The sequence below is a fragment of the Bufo gargarizans genome, chromosome 10 (genome assembly GCF_014858855.1).
Source record: "Bufo gargarizans isolate SCDJY-AF-19 chromosome 10, ASM1485885v1, whole genome shotgun sequence".
Lineage (NCBI taxonomy): Eukaryota > Metazoa > Chordata > Amphibia > Anura > Bufonidae > Bufo > Bufo gargarizans.
The window spans coordinates 86949679-86973189 of NC_058089.1; the positions used below are offsets into that span (position 1 = coordinate 86949679).

Sequence of the window (23511 nt, forward strand, 5' to 3'; positions counted from 1 at the left end):
TGTATGTTCCCAGCATTTGTAGTTGTGTTTATTGCCACATTTAAGTAAAAATCTGTTTTGGCAAAAGCTGGTGTTGGAGTTGGTTTCCTCGTTCTTGACTTCACTGTAACTAAGGCCTAATGCACACTAAGGCTTCATGCACACGGCCATTGTGCAGCTGTTCCGTGCATTGGGGACCGCAATTTGTGGTCCCCAAGTCACGGGCAACATCCATGCGGCGGCATAGAACGTGTTCTATTATTTTTTGCAGTGCGGAGGCACGGACAGAAACACCACGGAAGCACTCTGTAGTGAATGGGTCCGCATCCATGATGCGGGATGCACACAGCCGGTGCCTGTATATTGCGGACCTGCTGTATGTGGTCCGCAATACAGCAACGGCCTTATGCATGAGGTCTAAGGGTGGTTTCGTATCATGTTTTTGCCACCTGTTTGACGTTGGGGGAAAAAAAAAAAAAAAACATAGCACACCGCGCTTTTGTATTCTGCAAAGTTGGGTAAAAAAACGGTATACTTTTTTTTTATACTGGAACTTTATAGTGAACGGATGCCACTGTATGGATCAGGCTGAGGCATCCGTTAACATATACAATTTTTTGTACATGTTAAACGATGTGAACCCACCCTAACCTGTCGAAAGGTCTTGCCATTCTCGGCTGGACCAGGAAGCGTCTTGGTCTCGTCCTGCAGTCGATCACAGGCCTTAGAGTCACATCGGCTTGAACAATAAGCCACTGCCTGACCCTGTCAGTCTGCACTGTGCATAGCAGATGGCATTTGACTTGCAAATTTCTGCTTGAACAAAACGAAAGGTCTAGAAAAACACGTTTTTGGGGATTGTCTGTACATTTACGGATGGCTGGCAACCAGGAATATGTATCTACAGTCACATATAAGATGGTAAAATCTTTATCATATGCACTAAAGATGGAAGGATGTTTATCATGAAAATAAACAACATGTGCAAAAAAGATGACACTATCATGCAAATAGATTTTTTATTTTTTTATTTTTGGGGAGGGGAATGGGGAAAAGGGATGATGGTGGTGATGGATGATGAGTTTTTTTGTTTTCTTTTTTTGGTGATGATGAGGGGAAAAGGGTTGGAGATGAAAATGGGTGATGAATTTTTCTCTTTTTTTTTTAAGGGGTTATGATGAGGGTAGGGTGGGGAAGAGTGGGGTGGGAAGGGTGGGGTGAGGTGGTGTGGGGTAGTGTAGGGTAGGGTGGGGGGGTTAGGTAGGGGGGTGGGGAAGGGTAGGGTAAATTAGGGATTTTTTTTATTTTTTTATTTTTAAAGGGTTATGATGGGGTAGGATGGGGTGGGTAAGGTAGGGAATTTTTTTTGCTTTTTTTTTTTAAAATGGGTGATGAATTTTTCTCTGTTTTTTTTTTTAAGGGGTTTATGATGAGGGTAGGGTAGTGGTGGGAAGGGTGGGGTAGTGTAGGGTAGGGGGGGTAGGTAGGTAGGGGGGTAGGTGTAGGGGTAGGGTCGGGGTAGTGTAGGGTCTAGGTGGGTGGTGGGGAAGGGTAGTGTAACGTCGGGAATTTTTTGATTTTTATTTTTAAGGGGTTATGATGGGGTAGGATGGGGTGAGGTAAGGTAGGGAATTTTTTATTTTTTTTTTAAGGGTGAATTCTAAGACTCTTCTGTCCTTGGCTCCTTGATGTTAATATATTAGATGAGGTGTCCAGATGTTGTGGACTTGCCAGGATCTAGGAGTCTGTAGATGTTGAAGACGATGCTGATGTTGAAGATCGTTCTTCTCCTTTCCAGTTCTGGACTGTGAGATGGTCGCTGTAAGAGGACACACAGACACCTCCAGGTAAGTATTTCATATTCTTACAATTACAAGTGCATCATGTGTGATTTGTCTGCAGCCATGAAGGTAGATCATAGGCCATAATAATGAGAATGATACTGTATATATGGATATCACAGAGCCGGATGATAACACTATGGGTGTCACTATGTATTACACTTACAATGTCCATATGGAAAGGTGGGTGGATGCTGCCGGACTCCACATCAGCCCAGTTTACTGGTCTGAAGAACGGGTGGGATCTGATGGTAGATGTTACTGCCAGGCGGCTACATGGGGACTTGCTGAGGAGCTAAAAACATAATGAGAGACCATCAACCATTATTATTCTGGATTATTACAGATAAATATAACAAAATAGGTCACGTTATAAAGGTCTGTATAGGATTAGGATTAGATTTCACACTCCTCTCTCTTGTCTAAATCTAATGTTCTGACACCACTTCTTCTATTCCCTGCCCTCATTCTTCTCCTGATGATCCTACTCACCCCTTCTAGGATGTTGATGGCATCTGGGCACATCCATGCTGGATAATAAGGCTCATCCTCTTGCAGAGATCGTTTATACTGCATCTTTGTCCCGTAGCCGTTGAATGGCTGATCACCTGTTAGCATCTTGAATACGGTGACGCCAAAGGAAAAGGAATCCACCAGATGATTGTAAGGTTCTCCGTTCATCATCTGTAATTACATCAGTTTAGAGGTAAGTTGATGGAAATAAATGGAAATGCACACGGGAACTTATCAGATCATTGTTATTTCTCATATATTATAAGAATCTTATCTCTCACCTACATTTTTCTAGTATAATCCCAAACTGATCGTATCTACCCTCATATTAACAAATATACAAATGTGACTACAGATATGGTAGCGCTTGTACAGTCCACATATGCCAAACATTACACCGATAGGTGATCCCATCCTCCATGACACATTTGCAGCTCCTTTGCCCAGTAATAATTTATAATGAATATTCCTTACCTCTGGGGCGATGTATCCAACTGTCCCTGCATAGCCTGTCTGCATGTCCTCCCCAAATACGCCAATGGCACATAGTCCAAAGTCAGCGATTCTGATGTGTCCGATGTTATCTAGGAGAACGTTAGCAGGCTTTATGTCACTGTGGAGAGAAACATTGTAAAAGTATTAGATGGAGGATTAGATGAAACTTTTTTACACATAAAGTAATAATCCTGGCGCTTGTTATCTCCTCTGTATCCTTAACTGCAGTGCCGTAGCAGAATCGCACAAACTGCTATCAAATGTAATAGTATAAACTCAATATCAATGACACCGCTCTTACCCCAACCTACTGCGGTACACTTACTACACAATAGAGCAGTCACAGACTAGTGGGCTAAACGCTGGAGCTGCCGGAAGTTCCTAAGAAGGAACTGCCGTACCTGTCTCCCAATGCTTGTTCCGTGGCTGCTTGCTCCTGTAGACTGTAGTTGAAAGTGGTACCGGGTACTTGGTTGGGTTTGTTTGTTACACGGTACGTGCCCCGGCCGGTGGCACGATGCCATTTCTACAAATTGTACTTCGCGCTCTCACGAGTGGATAGTGACATCACTATTCCAGCTATGTATCGTAGCTGGTACCAGAATTCCATTGGGAGACAGGTACGGCAGTTCCTTGTTAGGAAGTTACGGCAGCTCCAGCGTTTAGACCACTGGTCTGTGACTGCTCCATTGTGTAGTAAGTGTACCGCAGTAGGTTGGGGTAAGCACGGTGTCATTGATATTTTACACATAACAATCCAGGAAAGGATATAAGAAAACAGTATCTAAATGTTCTCTTGTGTCCTGTCATCAAATGTAACAGTTGTACTTACCGGTGGATGATGCCGTGTTCATGCAGGAACTGGAGTCCGCAGACCATTTCTGATGCAAAGAATCTGTAAAGTGGAGAAGAGAGTTGATCAGTGTTATATATAGGACATACACAGAACACACAATGATGAGACATCTATTTCTTGTCATATCCAAAACATGTTTCCTTTATTCTGAGACGTCAGTGCAAATATATCAATCAGTAAGATACTTACCTTGCTGTGTCCATATTTAAAGGCAGCTTTCCTGCCATAAATTGGCGCAGGTCTCCTCCGGCCATATAATCCATGACAATGATGAAATACTTTGCTGTCTCCATAGATGTTCGCAGGTAGGTCAGGAAGCGACTCCCGACAGCCAGTTCCATGATCTCAAGCTCTACTGAGATTTTGGTGTTCATGAGCTTTTTCTCCATTATTTTGACAGCCAGAAGCTCCTCGGTGTCTTGATCTTGTGCCAGAAGAACCTGGAGAAGACACAGGACAGCGATTCAGTAAAGTATCTAATGAAATGATTACTCAGATATAAAATTATATTTAGGCCTCTATAGCTACTATTAAGTTGGTTGGGACACGGATCATTCCAATTATAAATGGATATAAATCAGTCACTTACCTTTCCATAGCCTCCTTTTCCGAGTTCTTTAAGGAAATGGAGGTCCTCATGGTCAATAGATGTTTTGGTGTTAATAAGACCACATGATGGAGAAAGGCTTTCTTCTGCCGGCACATCGCAGTTCTTAAAAGAGCCATTTACTGGCATGTCCTGGATGTTAGCGCCCTTTGATGGCATATCCCAGATATCAGAGCTGTCAGCTGGCATGTCCCAGATGTTTGAGCCCTTTGTTGGTAGGGCCACGATGTTGGAGTGCTCAGTTGGGATGAGCCAAATGCCAGGACATGGCTTTAGGCTTTCACCTGCTGAGATAATAAATACATTATTAAATATACTTCCATAGTCCATTATCAGGATAGTTAGTTTTTCTGATTAACATAATGACCATTAAAAACTAGTGTAATAGAAATATTTTATATATCCTATAGAATCTGATTGTCTCTATTTATCTATACACGTTATGACTGGAAATGCTCTCTAAAATAGGCCCTCATTAAAAATATCAGGTAATTGTAGATCATCTGCACTTATAATATATTACATAACACAGAACTCAAATCTATATCCTATATATAATATGTCATGATGCAACAAAATAACAGTACAAACCCCATCATCTACCTCCAGGTTGATTCTGTTTCCCTGTTCCCATCTTACCTGATGTATTGGCTGGAGACACCATGCAGCTGTGATGTTCGTATTGTCTGGATGTGGTGTTGATAGATGATGGCCTGGACCTGTTTGTGCCATTTTTGTCTTCCACTGGGCTCATATATCTGAGTCTCCTCCTACTCTGGAGAACCCAGTCTCTGTTGTTCTTAATCCTTTTCTGGGTTTCCAATCTTCGGAGGTTTAGACTCTCTGAGCTTTCAGATCTGGGGCAAGTGATGCGTTTTGGTGTTACTTGGAGAAGCTCTTCTAGTACTAACTCTGCGCTGTTAATATTTCTGCGCTGTTTGAGGACCTTCTCCTTGTTGATCCTCCGTCTTGCAGGTACCTCTTCTCTGATGTTCTTTCTGTTGTTGAGAATGGTCTTCTGCAGTTGTTTATAGGCAGAGATTGCAGAGTCAGCCTCTTTGAGGTTCTCCATTATCCTCTTTTCGGTGAGGATCGCATCTCTCTTGATCTTTCTTTTTCTCTCCAGATCTTTCCTTTTGGACACCACTTCTGAGGTGTCACTATCCATATCCAGTGGTTGCTGATTCCTTTGTCCAACAGTGAACAAAGGTTCCGGATCTCTCAAGATCCGTCTCATCCTCTGAAGAATCCTTTCTCTTAGGATTCTTCTTCTTTCCTCCAATAAAATCATAGTAAATGTCAATAATCGCTTCGTTTTAAACGAAACACAGAGCGACCACCTCTCCTATCCGAGTCGCAAGAGGCAGTGATTTGGTCAAGTGGTCTGACTTGGAATTAGAATGTAATGATGTCATCGCATCACTTATGGCATATTTCTTGGTGATTGTGAGGTCACAGTACTGGAGTTCTAAAAGTGCCTTGACATATCTCTTACTGTGAGGTCACAGTTCTGTGGTTTACAAGATGGTTTCACTCAGTTTCCATAATATAGGGACACAATATACAAACCGGATTCCAAAAAAGTTGGGACACTAAACAAATTGTGAATTAAAACTGAATGCAATCATGTGGAGATGGCAAATGTCAATATTTTATTTGTAATAGAACATAGATGACAGACTCACTCAGGAAACAGTTGCTGCGCGGTGGTATATGCTGGTGCTCTGCTGCTCTAATGCGCAAGTTGAGAAGTGCAATCACTTCGCCCTCTCAGGGTAATAGTTCCACTGTGGCAGGCGCAGCACTATGAAGTGCCTTTTGCGCTGTGGCATTAGAAGAATTTTGATATCTTTGACGTTTAGTCTAACCAGACTGTCTATTACTTTGTAATTCCTCTAGCGCTGTTCTATGGAAACAGTAGGTTTAAAGAGTACACCAAATGCTTGAAATAACTTCTTTATTAACTTCAACCCTTCTTAATATAACACTGCCGCCTCCGCAGCAGATAGTCCATGTACAAACACATGTTGAATAAAGTATCACAAAATGGCGGTATGCAAAAGATGGTGGTTCAATCTTGTCATTCAACATAAAATGGTGGATATATTTCTCTCTTCAGTATCTGTAATCTCACTTTAAGTTATTTAAGCACTTTATGAGAGGTATATCTGAGGTCTAACTAATAGTTCACTTGCTGAATTTGGTCGCAATTTGCAATATGCAGTTAGCAGTAACTATTTGCAGATTGGTTGAGTATGATCTGGTATGGTTGTATGCAATTTGGATTGCAATATGGAATTTGAATGGTTGCAATTGTGAACTTTGTAGTTTGCAATTTAATTAGTGGTTTGCAATTGGTGGAACTATTTTGGCCTTTCTGCTTCCATAAAACACAGCTCTTAGTGGAGTGAATGTTCAGCTTCTCTCACTGGTGAATAATAATTTCTAGCAGCTCCTGCTAAGGAATTTCCCACATAGGCTGTGTGTGAGGCTGGCTGTGATTGGCCAAGACTCCTGCTGTGTGTGAGGCTGGCTGTGATTGGTCTAGACTCCTGCCGAGCAACAACAGTTTAACTCTATGCTTTCTGTTGTTTCTGCTGTGTCATTAAGCTTACCTCACATCCATATAATGAATCTTAAAGGCATATTATCTTTTCTGCTTCTGTGAACACAATATATATAACAGTTATATGACATCCAAACATGAAGTCACTGTAAATAACTCAGCTTTTGTCTTTAACACACAAACATAGGAACTGTATTAAGGTTATTGGCAGGTCTAGCTGTATAAACATATGAGCTATGTTAGCAACTTGTCACGAGGGTGTCAAGAGCCACGTCTGACTCCGTTATACCCGGGGTCAGGAAGTTGCAGCGGGTGGCTGCGCGCTCTATGTCTAAAGATAGTGATGTTACTTAATGGTAGCTTTCTGGGTTTGCCTTGCAATCCTTTTTGTCTCTCTCAGGGATCCGTAGCCTCTTCTCCTCAGCTGTTTCTTGTCCGGCACTCCCAACCTCCTTATATTCCCCTCTCCCACTTCTCTGATTGCCAGATATAGAGCTTCCTGCCTGGACTTCTATACTGACCCACTGGAGCTGTGTAGCTGTGATTCCTGGTTGTCGTTCCAGAGCGTTACCCTCCGGATCCCTGTTGGTTGTTTGTTGTCGCCCACCTGGGATTAGATGTTTTGTCTGTATTGTCTCCCTAGTGTTTCCCTTTAGTGTTAGTGGTGCGGACTAGTGTTCCCACTGGCCCTATTCACTACGTAGGGCTCATCTTAGGGAAAGCCAGGGTTTAGGAACGTGATCGGCGTACGGGTGAGAAACCCATCTAGGGACGTCAGGTGCCAGCCTCAAGGTGAGTTAGGGGTCACCATCTTCCCTCTCCCTTGGACAGGGCCTTCCTTTTCCCTCCCTTTGCGTCACGTATGTGATCGGCACGCCGGTCGTGATATTATATCTGGCCCTTATTTTGTTTAAAAAAAAAAAAATATATATATATATATATATATATATAAAAAAATATATATATATTTTTTTTGTCTTCTGCCTATTTAGAATCCAGTATGGATCCTATTGCTGCTTTGACAAAGCAACTTCAAGGCCTGTCTTTGGAGGTGGCAGGATTGAAGGCCTCGGTCCTCCAGCAACAGCAGCAATTGCAGCAGACCGCAAGTCCTGCAGTTGCTATGGGTAACCAGGTTGCTCCGGAACCCAAGGTTGTTCTTCCTTACAGATTTTCTGGGGGAAGGGACAAATTTGTGACGTTCCGTGAGGCCTGTAAGTTATATTTTAGGCTGTACCCCTACTCTGGTAATGAAGAACAGCGGGTGGGGATTGTTATTTCGCTGCTTCAGGGGGACCCGCAATCCTGGGCGTTCTCTTTGCCCACTGATTCTCCGGCTCTCCGGTCTGTGGAGGAATTTTTGGGGGTTTTGGGTCTCATATATGATGACCCTGACCGAGTCGCCCTGGCTGAGTCGAAATTACGGAGACTCCTACAGGGAGAGCGGCCAGCAGAGGAGTATTGCTCAGAGTTCCGTAGGTGGGCTACGGATACCCAGTGGAACGATCCGGCTCTCAGGAGTCAGTTTTGCTCTGGGTTATCCGAAAGCGCTTGCGCTGTATGAGACCCCTTTTTCCCTTGATGCGGTTATGTCCCTTTCTATCAGAATAGACAGACGTCTTAGGGACAGATTGAAAGATCCTGAGCAATTAGTAACCAGTCCCAAGCAGCAGCTAGTCTGTACAGACCTAGAAGAGCCTATGCAGCTAGGAGGAACTACTCGTCAGGTCCGTCCTCCTGAGGCTCGCCGTAGGCGTGGGGTTTGTTTTTTCTGTGGGGGGAGGGGTCATTTCGTTAATGTCTGTCCTTCCATACTCAAAAACAAAAGACCGTCGGAAAACTACTAACCCCAGGCTGTGTGGAGGATGTCAGCCGGGGTAATACGTTTCCTCCATACGAACAGCTCAATTTGTGTTGCCAGCGGTTGTTGGCGTTAAGACAGAGACTATTTCTTTCTTCCTAGACAGTGGAGCAGGAGTAAATTTGATAGATGCCCAGTTTGCCCAGACTATGGGTTTTTCTTTCTGTACGCTAGAGAGACCAATTCCCATTTTTGCTATCGACTCTGCTCCTCTGTCTCAGAGAAACCTTACTCATATTGTCCATAACTTACACCTTCGGGTAGGGGACCACCATAACGAGTGTCTATCATGTTATGTTCTGGAGGGTCTTCCCACTCCTGTGGTATTGGGTCTTCCCTGGTTGGTAGTGCACAATCCAGTGGTGGATTGGTGGGCCAGGGAGATATTGGAGTGGAGTGAGCATTGCAGAGAAAATTGCTTAAATAGCAATTGCTTAGTCGCCTCCATAGCTACTCTACCTACTTTTATTTCAGACTTTGAGGACGTTTTCTCTGAAAAGGGGTGTCAGAAGTTACCACCTCACCGTCCTTATGATTGCCCGGTTAACCTGATTCCCGGTGCGAAATTACGCAAGACCAGGTTATATAATCTTTCGGGACCCAAGAGACAAGCCATGAAAGATTATATCTCCGAGAGCTTGGCTAAGGGACACATCAGACCCACTTCATCACCCGTGGCTGCAGGGTTTTTCTTTGTTAAAAAGAAAGATGGGGGCTTGCGTCCTTGCCTAGATTTCCGCGAACTAAACCGGATAACCATCCGAGACCCTTAACCTCTTCCTCTCATTCCTGACCTGTTTAATCAGATTGCGGGTGCTAAGTGGTTCTCCAAACTTGATCTTAGGGGGGCCTACAATCTGATTCGTATCAAGGAAAGGGGTGAGTGGAAGACAGCCTTTAACACCCCGGAGGGGCATTATGAAAATCTAGTCATGCCTTTCGGTCTGACTAATGCTCCCGCTGTCTTCCAACATTTCGTTAATGACATTTTTAGTCATCTTATCGGCAGGTTTGTTGTGATATACCTAGATGATATTTTAATTTACTCGTCTGATCTGCAGACACACGAGGTACATGTCAGACAGGTATATACAGAAATTATCTCAATGCATCAGGTGCGTGTGTGCAGAGATATGTCACACCTCTTATAAACTTATTTACCACATGTGGATTGAGTATATATAAAATTTTACTTTTACTATAATTTCACTTAAAAAACGTTGGTGGTAGCAGTGAGACAAAGACGAAAAACATACATACATGTAAACACTTATTTTAGCACCATATAAGACCGCGGTAACGTAATACTGGGTGGGTCTTACCCCGTCCTGTAGGTATACGGCCAGGGTTGGTGGTTGGCGTCAATGCTCCAGTGTGGTCACAGGCACTGGTGTCCAATTGTTAAGTTGATGTGGCAATCTGGATACTCCTATAATGCCCTGGTCTAGAGCCCTCCCTATATGGATGGTCGGGGGCTATCCTCATAGACCTGCCTCAACGACACGGAGCACCCGCCCCGACAGGGGCGACCCCATACGGAACCTGTCCCTAAATGGGGCCTCTTCCCTGTAAGTCCCTTACTGTATGGCCCTACATGCCATGTTTCGTTCCATGAAAAATGGAGCTCATCAGGGGCTCATTGGAATCAGAAGGTTTCTATAAATAAATGTCAGACAGGTACTGCAGGTCCTACGGACGAATAAATTATATGCGAAAATTGAGAAGTGTGTTTTCGCCGTTCAGGAGATACAGTTCCTGGGATATCTATTATCTGCTTCAGGTTTCCGTATGGATCCTAGGAAAGTCCAGGCAATACTAGATTGGGATCTTCCTGAGAACCTTAAAGCACTGCAACGGTTTTTGGGTTTCACAAACTTCTATAAAAAATTCAATAAAAACTATTCTGTGACTGTCAAACCCCTTACTGACATGACTAGGAAGGGGACTGATTTTTCTATATGGTCTGAAGCCGCCAAAAGGGTATTTTCCTCTCTGAAAGAGAGGTTTACCTAGGCACCGGTACTAATCCAACCTGATGTCTCCCAGACTTTTATTGTTGAAGTAAATGCGTCAGAGGTGGGAGTGGGGGCTGTACTGTCTCAGGGTCCGTCTCCTGGCAAATGGCGTCCTTGTGCTTTCTTTTCTAAAAAACTATCTGCAGCGGAGAAGAACTATGATATTGGCAATAGGGAACTATTAGCTATTAAACTAGCGTTTGAAGAATGGCGTCACTTTTTAGAGGGGACAATCCACCCAGTCACTGTGATTACGGACCACAAAAACCTTCTGTACCTCGAATCAGCTAAGCGTCTCACCCCTAGACAAGCTAGGTGGTCGCTATTTTTTACCAGGTTTAACTTTTTCATCACCTATCGTCCTGGGGCAAAAAATACAAGGCAGACTCATTATCTCGTAGTTTCCCTGGAGGGGGTAATGTGGGTGATCCGGTACCCATTCTACAAAGAGGAGTGGTTGTCTCCGCTGTACACTCTGTTCTGGAGGGGAAGGTGTTAGAGGCCCAGGGGGACGCCCCGGTCTCTTGTCCCTCAGAGAAATTGTTTGTACCGTTAAACCTGCGTCTCGAATTATTAAAGGAACATCATAATTCGGCACTTGCTAGGCACCCGGGTAGTAAAGCAACCTTGGAGCTATTGTCTCGTCGTTTTTGGTGGCCAAGGTTGCGTGTGGATGTAATGGATTTTGTGTCTACTTGTTCGACTTGTGCACGCGCGTAAGTCTCTCATACACGTCCTGCAGGGTCTTTATTGCCACTTGTCATTCCCAATAGGCCATGGACACATCTGTCAATGGATTTCATCACTGACTTACCTTTGTCTGCGGGTAAAACAGTTATCTTGGTAGTAGTAGACAGGTTTAGCAAAATGGTACACTTCATTGCGTTACCTGCACTACCTAATGCAAAGACTCTTGCTCAGGTGTTCATCAGTGAAATCGTGAAGCTTCACGGGGTCCCTTCCGATGTTGTTTCGGATCGGGGTACCCAGTTTATTTCTAAGTTTTGGAAAGCTTTTTGTTCCCGTTTGGGGGTACGCTTGTCCTTTTCCTCAGCTTTCTATCCTCAGTCGAATGGACAGACTGAGCGTACCAACCTAAACCTTGAGACATACCTAAGGTGTTTTGTGTCTGAAAACCAAGAGGTGTGGTCATCATATTTACCGTTAGCCGAGTTTGCCATAAATAATCGCCGTCAGGAATCCACTGGCAAGTCACCCTTTCTTGGTGCATATGGTTTTCATCCCCAATTCTGTACTTTCAAAGAGGGGGGCTCTTCTGGGGTTCCCGAAGAGGAACGGTTTTCGTCATCTCTTTCATCTGTATGGCAGAAAGTGTAAGCTAACTTGAAAAATATGGGAGGTAAATATAAATGCATGGCTGATAAGAGATGGTCGCCAGGTCCGGACCTAGGAGTGAATGACTATGTGTGGTTATCTACTTGGAATATTAAGTTAAAGGTTCCCTCTTGGAAACTGGGTCCTAGGTTGATAGGTCCTTACAAAATAGTAGCCATAATTAACCCCATGGCTTTTCGCCTGGGGTTGTTGTTGATGGTAATCTAGAGTTTCAAATATCCAAAATTGTTGATTCTCGTCGGGTCCGCCACTCTCTTCAATATCTGGTGCATTGGAGGGGTTACGGTCCCGAGGAAAGAATGTGGGTTCCAGCATCAGAGGTAAACGCCGACAGGTTAGTTCGGGCTTTTCATGCCTCTCATCCTGAGAGACCTAGTCCTGAGTGTCCGGAGGTCCCTCGTGAAAAGGGGGGTACTGTCACGAGGGTGTCAAGAGCCACGTCTGACTCCGTTATACCTGGGGTCAGGAAGTCGCAGCGGGTGGCTGCGCGCTTTATGTCTAAAGATCACGTTGTTTCCTAATGATAGTTTTCTGTGTTTGCCTTGCAATCCTCTTTGTCTCACTCAGGGATCCGTAGCTTCTTCTCCTCAGCTGTTTCTTGTCCAGCACTCCCAACCTCCTTATATTCCCCTCTCCCACTTCTCTGGTTGCCAGATATAGAGCTTCCTGACTGGACTTCTATACTGACCCACTGGAGCTGTGTAGCTGTGATTCCTGGTTGTCGTTCCAGAGCGTTACCCTCCGGATCCCTGTTGGTTGTTTGTTGTCGCCTACCTGGGATTATGTGTTTTGTCTGTATTGTCTGTCTTCTCCCTAGTGTTTCCCTTTAGTGTTAGTGGTGCGGACTAGTGTTCCCACCGCCCTATTCAGTACGTAGGGCTCATCTTAGGGAAAGCCAGGGTTTAGGAACGTGATCGGCGTACGGGTGAGAAACCTGTCTAGGGACGTCAGGGCAGTCAGGGGCCAGCCTCAAGGTGAGTTAGGGGTCACCATCTTCCCTCTCCCTTGGACAGGGCCTTCCTTTTCCCTCCCTTTGCGTCACGTATGTGATCGGCACGCCGGTCGTGATAGCAACCTAGGACAGGTCTTAGCTGGCCAGCTACATTATGGCCCCCACACACATTAATATATTGTTAGCCAAACCCAGCAAGAATGGCAGGATCGGCTGACAGTCTAAAGTGTGGGGAGAGCTCCTGACTCTCCCCCAACAGAAGATGTTGGAGGAGAGAAAGATTGGGCAAAGTATCCTTTTGTTGTCCTGGAAGATAAGCCACCACCTGAAGTGTCTGGGAGCAGCTTGATCCTCTCTCCCCACTGAATACATATACAAGGTTGGCTGAGCCAAACTTGGATGTGCATGGAGGAGTCGAAAGAGATAGCTGTCAGCCGAATGATTGTATGTCCAACTGTAATGGAATGCAGCCTTTAGATCATGCATGCTCAACCTGCGGCCCTCCAGCTGTTGCAAAACTACAACTTCCATCATTCTCTGACAGCCTAGAGCTATCATCCTACAGAAGGTAGGTATGTATGGTATATATATTGCGATCTGGGTGTGGGGTTGCCGAAGGCTCCAATAGGTTAAAAGTCCAAATATTTATTTATCTTCCTAGCAACACAGTGGCATCCACGTTTAACATTCACCTGGTTAAACCCACTGAAACATAAACCATAACAGTAACAAAAAAAATAAAAAAACAAACAAACACCTGCCCATCTGGACACGTCGCCGGAACTGCCTGCCAGATTCGGCAAAACGTATGCCAACTGATGGCATTTGTAAGACTGATCAGTCTTAAAAATGCCTGATTAGTCAGAAAAATGCATTGAAATGCCGGATCCGTCTTTCCGGTTTCATCCGGCAAAATGGATCCGGCATTTATTTTTTTCACCTTTTTTTCGGTCTGTGCATACGCAGAACGGAAGGACGGATCTGGTATTTTGAGTGTCGGATCCGGCACTAATACCTTCCTATGGAAAAAAATGCCAGATGCAGCATTCAGGCAAGTCTTCAGTGTTTTTGCTGGAGATAAAACCGTAGCATGCTGCGGTTTTATCTTTTGCCTGATCAGTCAAAAAGACTGAACTGAAGACGTCCTGATGCATCCTGAACGGAATGCTCTCCATTCAGAATGCATGGGGATATAACTGATTGGTTCTGGTGAACAAGCTGGTTACTTTATTGGTAACAGCAGCATAAGGATCCTTATGCTGCTGTTACCAATAAAGTAACCAGCTTGTTCACCAGAACTGTGGATTTTCTATTTTATTTACATACAGACGTGGACAAAATTGTTGGTACCCTTTGGTCAATGAAAGAAAAAGTCACAATGGTCACAGAAATAACTTTAATCTGACAAAAGTAATAATAAATTAAAATTCTATAAATGTTAACCAATGAAAGTCAGACATTGTTTTTCAACCATGCTTCAACAGAATTATGTAAAAAAATAAACTCATGAAACAGGCATGGACAAAAATGATGGTACCCCTAGAAAACACAGAACATAATGTGACCAAAGGGACATGTTAATTCAAGGTGTGTCCACTAATTAGCATCACAGGTGTCTACAACCTTGTAATCAGCCATTGGGCCTATATATATGGCTCCAGGTAATCACTGTGTTGTTTGGTGATATGGTGTGTACCACACTCGACATGGACCAGAGGAAGCAAAGGAAAGAGCTGTCTCAAGAGATCAGAAAGAAAATTATAGACAAGCATGTTAAAGGTAAAGGCTATAAGACCATCTCCAAGCAACTAGATGTTCCTGTGAGTACAGTTGCACATATTATTCATAAGTTTAAGATCCATGGGACTGTAGCCAACCTCCCTGGACGTGGCCGCAGGAGGAAAATTGATGACAAATCTAAGAGACGGATAATCCGAATGGTAACAAAAGAGCCTAGAAAGACTTCTAAAGAGATTCAAGGTGAACTTCATGCTCAAGGAACATCAGTGTCAGATCGCACCATCCGTCGTTGTTTGAGCCAAAGTGGACTACATGGGAGACGACCAAGGAGGACACCATTGTTGAAAACGAATCATAAAAAAGCAAGACTGGAATATGCCAAACTACATGTTGACAAGCCACAAAGCTTCTGGGAGAATGTCCTGTGGACAGATGAGACAAAAATCGAAGTTTTTGCCAAGGCACATCAGCTGTATGTTCACAGACGAAAAAATGAAGCATATCAAGAAAAGAACACTGTCCCTACTGTGAAACATGGAGGAGGCTCTGTTATGTTCTGGGGCTGCTTTGCTGCGTCTGGCACAGGGTGTCTTGAATCTGTGCAGGGTACAATGAAATCTCAAGACTATCAAGGAATTCTAGAGAGAAATGTACTAGCCAGTGTCAGAAAGCTTGGTCTCAGTCGCAGGTCATGGGTCTTGCAACAGGACAATGACCCAAAACACACCGCTAAAAACACCCAAGAATGGCTAAGAGGAAAAAATTGGACTATTCTAAAGTGGCCTTCTATGAGCCCTGACCTCAATCCTATTGAGCATCTTTGGAAGGAGCTGAAACATGCAGTCTGGAAAAGGCACCCTTCAAACCGGACACAACTGGAGCAGTTTGCTCATGAGGAGTGGGCCAAAATACCTGCTGAGAGGTGCAGATGTCTCATTGACAGTTACAGGAAGCGTTTGATTGCAGTGATTGCCTCAAAAGGTTGCGCAACAAAATATTAAGTTAGGGGTACCATCATTTTTGTCCATGCCTGTTTCATGAGTTTATTTTTTTACATAATTCTGTTGAAGCATGGTTGAAAAACAATGTCTGACTTTCATTGGTTAACATTTATAGAATTTTAATTTATTATTACTTTTGTCAGATTAAAGTTATTTCTGTGACCATTGTGACTTTTTCTTTCATTGACCAAAGGGTACCAACAATTTTGTCCACGTCTGTATATACGCATACACACACAGTGGCCATTTTTCTTTTGTTTGGAGACTGCTGATGAGGAGTGGAGGTAGTGCTGGGAGGATAAGGAATATAGAAAGCACAATACAAGGCTCTGTACAGTGCTTTCCAACTTAAAGATCTTTACAGGGGTTGTCTGGTCTCAGGAGAAGACCCCGGGATCTGTCTGAAATGAAGAACAGGTAAGTACGTACCCTACAGGTGCTGCACCTTAGCTCTGGTTCTCCTGGCCAGGTTATACTTAGCTGGCTTCAGCGGCGATAGCACACTGACAACGTGACAGCTGCAGCCAATTATTAGCCTCGTCGGGTGCACAGCTGGGGCCAATGAATGGCTGCAGCGGTCACATGCTGTACATCTGTACGTCACTGACACTGCAATGTTCACAGTGAGGGGCCGGTGTATGGCACATCACGGCTGCAGCCAATCAATGTCCTAAGTTTTAGTACAGTGATTAGCTGCAGTTGTCAAATGCCATATACAGTACCGCCACAGAGCGGACCAGTTCTGCAAAGAAAGGTGCTGTAGAAAGGGGTGATAAGAAAGGGGTGATTATAAGAATGGGGTGATAAGAAAGGGGTGATTCTAAGAAATTTTGAATGACCTCCAACCATCCCTTCAACCTAGGGCTGCCACCTGGCTGGTATTTTCCTTTAAGGACTGCTACTAATGAGCGCTTCCACTGTGGAGTACTCATTAGTACAGCCTTTAACTCCCGTCCCCACCCCAACTTGTGTCAAGAAAAGAAACTCCCCTCCGGTCACTTGCTGCTGACCGGATGTGCAGGACCTGCGCTCCAGCGTGATGACGTTTTGCAGGTCCTATCCTCCAGTGAGCAGTGGGTGTTCCCAGCGCAAGCAAATGGAGGAGAGGATTTTTTTTTTGCACGAGTAGAGAAAGGGAGCATTATTAATTTTGGAGGGCACTAATAGGAGCACTATTAATTCTGGGGGGCACTACTGAAGGCACTATTAATTCTGGGGGGCACTATTAATTTTGTGGGGCACTAATGGGCGCCTTATTAATTCTGGAGGGCACTAATTGGAGCATTAATATTACTGGGGGCACTAATGGGGGCATTACTGGTGGCACTATTAATTCTGGGTGGCGTTAATGGGGCATTGTTAATTTTGGGGAGCACTAATTTGGGCATTAATATTACTGAGGGGCAATAATGGAGGCATTATTAATTCTGGAGGGCACTAATTGGAGCATTAATATTACTGGGGGCACTAATGGGGGCATTACTAGTGGCACTATTAATTCTGGGTGGCGCTAATGGGGGCATTATTAATTTTGGGGAGCACTAATTTGGGCATTAATATTACTGAGGGGCTCTAATGGGGCATTACTATTACTGGGGGGCACTACTAGGGCACTAATGGCGGTATTATTAATTCTGTCGGGCACTAATAAAGAAAGGCATTACAATTACTGGGGGCACTAATGGGGACATTAATTTGGGGGAGCGCTAATGGGGGCATTAATATTACTGGGGACACTAATGGGGGGAATTATCAATTCAGGGGGCACTGCTAATACTGGGAACCACACTATGACATAGGGACTTAACACCCTGTGTTAAAGGGCTTCTGCAGCTGATCGGCGGGGGTCCCGGGTGTCGGACCCCCGCTGATCAGATGCTGATGATCTATCCAGAGGATAGATCATCAGTTAAAACAAACTGTAGAACCCCTTTAAGCCACGCCCCACCCTTTGGCGTGTGGCTTAATTTGGCCCTATGGTCGGGAAAGGTGGCAACCCTAAACCCCCAACTAAAGCAGAATGCTCACATCCAGCATATCAACCCCATCTACAGCGCTTATCCCACACATCTACCCTTCAGTCCTCTACTTTGGAAGCACCATTCCTCCCATAAAGCACATTGGGGGAAATTGATCAAACTGGTGTAAAGGGAACCTGGCTTAGGTGCCCATAGCAACCAATCAGATTCCACCTTTCATTTTCCAAAGGAGCTGTGAAAAATGAAAGTTGGAATCTGATTGGTTGCCATGGGCAACTAAGCCAGTTTCCCTTTACACCAGTTAGATACATCTCCCCCAATGGCGTAGTTCTGACAGATTACTATACTTCGTGACGAGGGTATAGCATTCTGATAAGGTATCTGTCAGAACGCCGTCCACGACCCGCACCCTCCATCCAGTTCCTGCACTGAGTCTGACTAGCGGAGACAAACCACGTGACCGTCTGTCAACCACGTGACTCGCGCATCAGCAGAACAAACAGAACCATTGAGCTGCGGTCTCGTTTCTTGAGGGGAAGGAGAAAACGGAGCACAGAACGGAACGGAAGTAGATTGAGTTGGTGAACGGCTCTTACGCGCTTCGTGTGTACGAGGCGGGAGATCGCTCCATAAATGATGGCTTCGGCTTCTAACATTGACGTAGACGCCACTCAGCACCTGAGGGACATTCTGAAGCTGGACCGCCTTGGAGGTGAGGAGAGGGGGGTCCTGCTCAGGGGGTGGAAGGGAAGTTTGGGAAGTAGAGGCTGGGGCTGCACTGTTCTGTGCCTGAGAGAACTTCTCCATGGAGGAGCACAGCGTCCTGGAGAGGAGGAGGCCATGCTCTGCTTGTTCCCAGGGAAGTCCTAGTCATGGAGTGGATGTGCTCCGGAGGGAAAGTTCCCCTCTGCCTTGGGAGGCGTCCTGTCAGTGTGAACAGGTTCCTAGGCAGCACTTTTATTGTCCTGTAGTAATTATGCTGAATATAAGTGGCTGCAGCGCCTCCTGGACCACACACCGGATGGATTATTACAAGGTTAAAGGGGTTCTCTGCACTTTTTAGGAAATCAATCCTGTAATCTATCATGTTGAAGAAAGATAATTTAGTTAGTATTTGCCCTGCCGCCCGCTCTGCTGCACTCACACAGGCTGTGGGATCTTCTGCCTAGGTACCAACCAGACAGGGGCACACATCTGGTCAGGAACTGAGGGGAAGAGCCTGTGGCCAGAGAAAGGACTGATTTCTTAAAAAGCCTGGAGAACCCTTCTAGTAATAGTGGAGCATCTGTTCTTTAGGTTGGTATCCCATGTAGTGGAGCTACTTGTCTTTAGCGTGGCGTCCCACGTAGTGGAGTGGAGCTTCTTGTCTTTAGCGTGGCGTCCCACGTAGTGGAGTGGAGCTTCTTGTCTTTAGCGTGGTGTCCCACGTAGTGGAGTGGAGCTTCTTGTCTTTAGCGTGGCGTGGAGCAGCTGGCCTTTGGGCTGGTGTGCCACGTAGTGGCGTGGAGCAGCTGGCCTTTGGGCTGGTGTGCCACGTAGTGGCGTGGAGCAGCTGGCCTCTGGGCTGGCGTCCCACCTAGTGGCGTGGAGCAGCTGGCCTCTGGGCTGGCGTCCCACCTAGTGGCGTGGAGCAGCTGGCCTCTGGGCTGGCGTCCCACCTAGTGGCGTGGAGCAGCTGGCCTCTGGGCTGGCGTCCCACCTAGTGGCGTGGAGCAGCTGGCCTCTGGGCTGGCGTCCCACCTAGTGGCGTGGAGCAGCTGGCCTCTGGGCTGGCGTCCCACCTAGTGGCGTGGAGCAGCTGGCCTCTGGGCTGGCGTCCCACCTAGTGGCGTGGAGCGGCTCAGGCACGGCTGTGATGTGACTAAAAGCCCCCTGACTGCACAATTTGTCAGTGGAATTAGTGGTGCCTGGCTGATGTTTTAGGCATGTGGCGACAAGTTAATACTTTATTAGCTATCCTTGTGGACAAAGGGTTTTTGTCAGCATTCCAGCTGCAGCTCGGCCGTGCGGTGGCCACTACGCTTATAGTTACTGCCCTTTTATTATCCACACCTGCGTATGGCTCCAAAAACTGCATCAGAAATTCTAATCAGAACCTACACGTGGGAATTATATCCTATTGTTCCAGATGTTGACCCAGGAAACCTCCGCCTGGCTTGGCCCATCTAGTTACATAGTTAATGCGGTTGAAATAAGACATAAGTACATCAAATGATCAACTCGGAAAAAGATCACATGGAAGAAACCATGAGACAATTTTATAGTTTGGATAGGGAAAATCAATATTTAATATGGTTAAATGACAGTGTTGTGGATAGGCAAGTAAACTGGCAGCTCTCCTGACTCCCTCCCGGCTCACCCGACACTGTCTACTAGGCCGTATATATGTGTATCCAAATTGGAGAGGGCAGAAAACCGCTACCATGCACCTCATCTCCCAGGAGAACAAAAGGATTGGGTTAAAATATTAATTTCGTCTGATCCTTCTGGGTGGGCGGTGGTTGGACTGGAGGATGACTATGGCATGGGACTGATGGCGCTGGCTGGGGGACATGGATGATATAAATACAGAAGAAATTAATATATTGCGATATATATCGTTATCACACATGGTTTAAATGATATCGCGATATAGGTTTTAGGCCATATCGCCCAGCCCTACTCTGAACCAAAGCCCAGTTCGGATTGTTATTCAAGGCTAGGACTACACGGTGAGATGTTTAGAAAGGCATTTCTGCGTCAAGAAGTCGCACAAAACATGTGACCCATCTCGCACAATGTCAATTTTGGGGTTAATTAATCACATTAACCCCAGTGTTCCTCTGTGCTGCTGGCTCGCAGAGGGGGCGCTCTACTTTGATCATGCTGTGGTGTAGACAACGGCATGGTCAGTGGGTTAACAGCCGGTATTGAAGCTTCCTCTGACTCTTGCTGTGACTCAGGCCGGTTCTTAGCACCGGAGCCTTCTGGCGGCCCTTAACCCCCGTCAACTGCAGCGATGCCTAAAGACGTTGCTGCAAGCTGAGGACCTGCACCGCCTGCAGACATTAAGAGGTTAATGGTTATACTGTGTGGCATGAGCTTTATTATAAACACTGCAGAATGGCTGGCGCTATTGGGTGGCTGCCACTTTGCGGTTGGTGCTACCATGTAGCTGCTGCTGTACAAAATCATGGCACTTCGTGTACAATAGTAGTGCCACCCACAAAGTGGGAGCCATTTAGCAGTGTAGTTCCAGTCTCTGCTTTCCTCACCTCCTCCTAAGCGCCATCCGGTCTCTTCTTTCTGTCCTTCTCTCCCATTCATTGTGTCTGTTCCGCCATCCCGTAAAAAAGATAGTACATGTCCTATTCGTGTCCATTCTGCGGACAATATATTTTTTTGGGTTTACTTTCAATTTTTGGTTCCGTATACGGAACTCAATTAATTTCAATGGATCCGCAAAAAAAAAAAACGGAAGGTACTCAGTATGCCTTCCGTTTCTGTTTTTTCATTCCGTTCAAAGATTGAACCGTACTATCCTATGTTTCTATCAGGAGCCAGCTGTTCCGTTCCACAAAAAACGGAATGCACACGGACGTCATCTGTATTTTTTTTGCAGATCCGTTTTTTGCGGATTGCAAAATACTGGAAAAGCCATACGGTCCTGTGCAAGAGGCCTAATACTGTACAGAGCTCCTGCTCCGTACAGTACTAGAACAAAGTTTTATGCGGGTGTTTCATTCAAAGTCAATTCGCTTATCCCTAGTAGTTTAGTTTCTTACCCCGTGTCCCGTGATAATAAAGGGATTAGAAAGCAGGCGCTGGCTGGGAGACTGCAGCTTTTTTCCATTAGAAGCAGAAGAAAAAAGTTTCTGCAGCGTCCAGGAGAAGCACTTCCAAGGTTTATTTCGTACATTGTACCAGAGGGAAGCTCTCCGGCTACCCGAAGACATTTCCCAAAACCCCAATACTTATTTCCGATGTCAAAATTGGTGTTAATTTTATAGAATTCTATTGGTATAACTTATATAGTATGGGCTCTGAATGAGGGCTCATGCACACGATCATGTGCTGGCCGTTCCATGCATTGGGGACTGCAATTTGTGGTCCCCAATGCACAGCAACATCCTTGCGGCGGCCGCAGACATATCCAGACCTATTCAACTTGAATGTGTCCGTAATCTGTCCACACCGCAAAAAAGTAGTGCATGCACTACTTTTTTGCGGTGCTGAGGCACGGACAGAAAACCCACGGAAGCACTCTGTAGTGCTTCCGTTCAGTATCTCCCGGATTGCGGACCCATTGAAGTGAATGGGTCTATGATGTGGGATGCACATGGCCGGTGCCCATGTATTGCGGACCCGCCGTATGCATGAGCCCTAAGGTTGTATCATGAATCGTAAAGTAATATAATGGCTCATAAAATGACATGTAAAAAAACATGAAAAACACAAGTATGCCCGGGTCTGGGATGTTGTTGAAAGAAAAGAAAATCACACTATTAGACTCTTTGTAGATTTATTGATTAGTGTCAGTGACAGGTGTGCTCAGCTGTTGGCCGGGGGCCGCCTGTAGTTGGCGCTGGTCTAAACATTGTTGGAAGATTAAAACTAGATATGGTCACGTTCTCCGTTTTGGGTTAGGCTACATGCATATGACCGTATGTGTTTTGCGGTCTGCAAAAAGCGGATGCGCCCAAAAAAATGGATGACATCTGTATGCCATCATTTTCCCCCACAAATCCCGAGAACCAGGGTCTTGTTCTTCCAATCTGATGGAGCCGCAGGTCAAACATGCACCCTGCCTCTCCATTCATTCTCTATAGGACCACCACAAATTGCAAAGTCTAATTTCATTTTTTAATTGTTAAAATATATAACTTGCTTAGATTTTTTTTTTGGATTTTTTTTTTATAATATACAAGCCTTTACAACTGTTGAAAGTCTGTGACCTGCTGTGTGCGAGTAATATCTTCATGGACGAATCTGTCTCATTCTCGTGCAGCTCTGTCCCTCAGGCCATGTTCACAAAATCTGCTACTGATTTAGTGCCGCAAAACAGACTTTTTTACGCAGATTAATCGATGTTCTAAACACCATCCATACTGTATGCTGTATGTTATGGATATCCATCGAAGTCAATGGGGAACCAGACCCCCCCCCCCCCGTACTATAGATTCTGCTACAGATTTTTCTGCTGAGTTTGCTGTGTGATCTTGTACTTGGGCAAGCATTGACTACACTGTTGTCTCTTTTGTTAGATCCTGTAAATGAAAGTACCGGTAGTCGAAAGTCAAGTTCTTTCAATGGAGAGCTGAATGGCTTCATCTGTGATCCTGTAGCACACCCAGAGGCCACAAGTGTGGATGGGCCTTTGCTGGACAGTTCTCTCCAGGACGTTGAGATGCCGTTCTCTGACAAGCAAGTGATGTAAGTGATTTTTATATATATATATTTTTTTTTATGCACCTTTTTGTATGCTTAGGGCTCTTTCACCCGAGCGAATGCCGTGCGTGGAATCCGCTGCGTGAAAGAATGCCAAACCCCGCTCCAGACAGCAGAGGCACAGAGCATTAAAGGGGTTGTCCAAGTTATATTTATTGATGACCTATCCTCAGGATAGGTTATCAATATCAGATCTGCTGGGGTCCGGCACCCCCGCCGATCAGCGGTTTGTAGCGAAGGTTTGGGTGTAATTACACCTGCTCACCGCTGCAGATGCAACGGCTAGAAGGTAAACAGTGAAGTGGAGGCAGCGCTGGCACGGC

General features: G+C 45.3%; 1 protein-coding gene across 1 annotated transcript in view; it reads left to right on the forward strand.

Annotated features, from left to right (window-relative positions):
* Positions 1-18272: 18272 nt before the first annotated feature.
* EDC4 (enhancer of mRNA decapping 4) overlaps positions 18273-23511 on the forward strand; it is a 98626-nt gene continuing 93387 nt past the window's right edge. Inside the window, exons 1-2 of the mRNA XM_044269760.1 lie at positions 18273-18473; positions 23005-23173. Coding sequence (XP_044125695.1) covers positions 18395-18473; positions 23005-23173 — 248 coding nt within the window. The 5' untranslated portion in view covers positions 18273-18394. The remainder of the gene's footprint in view (positions 18474-23004; positions 23174-23511) is intronic.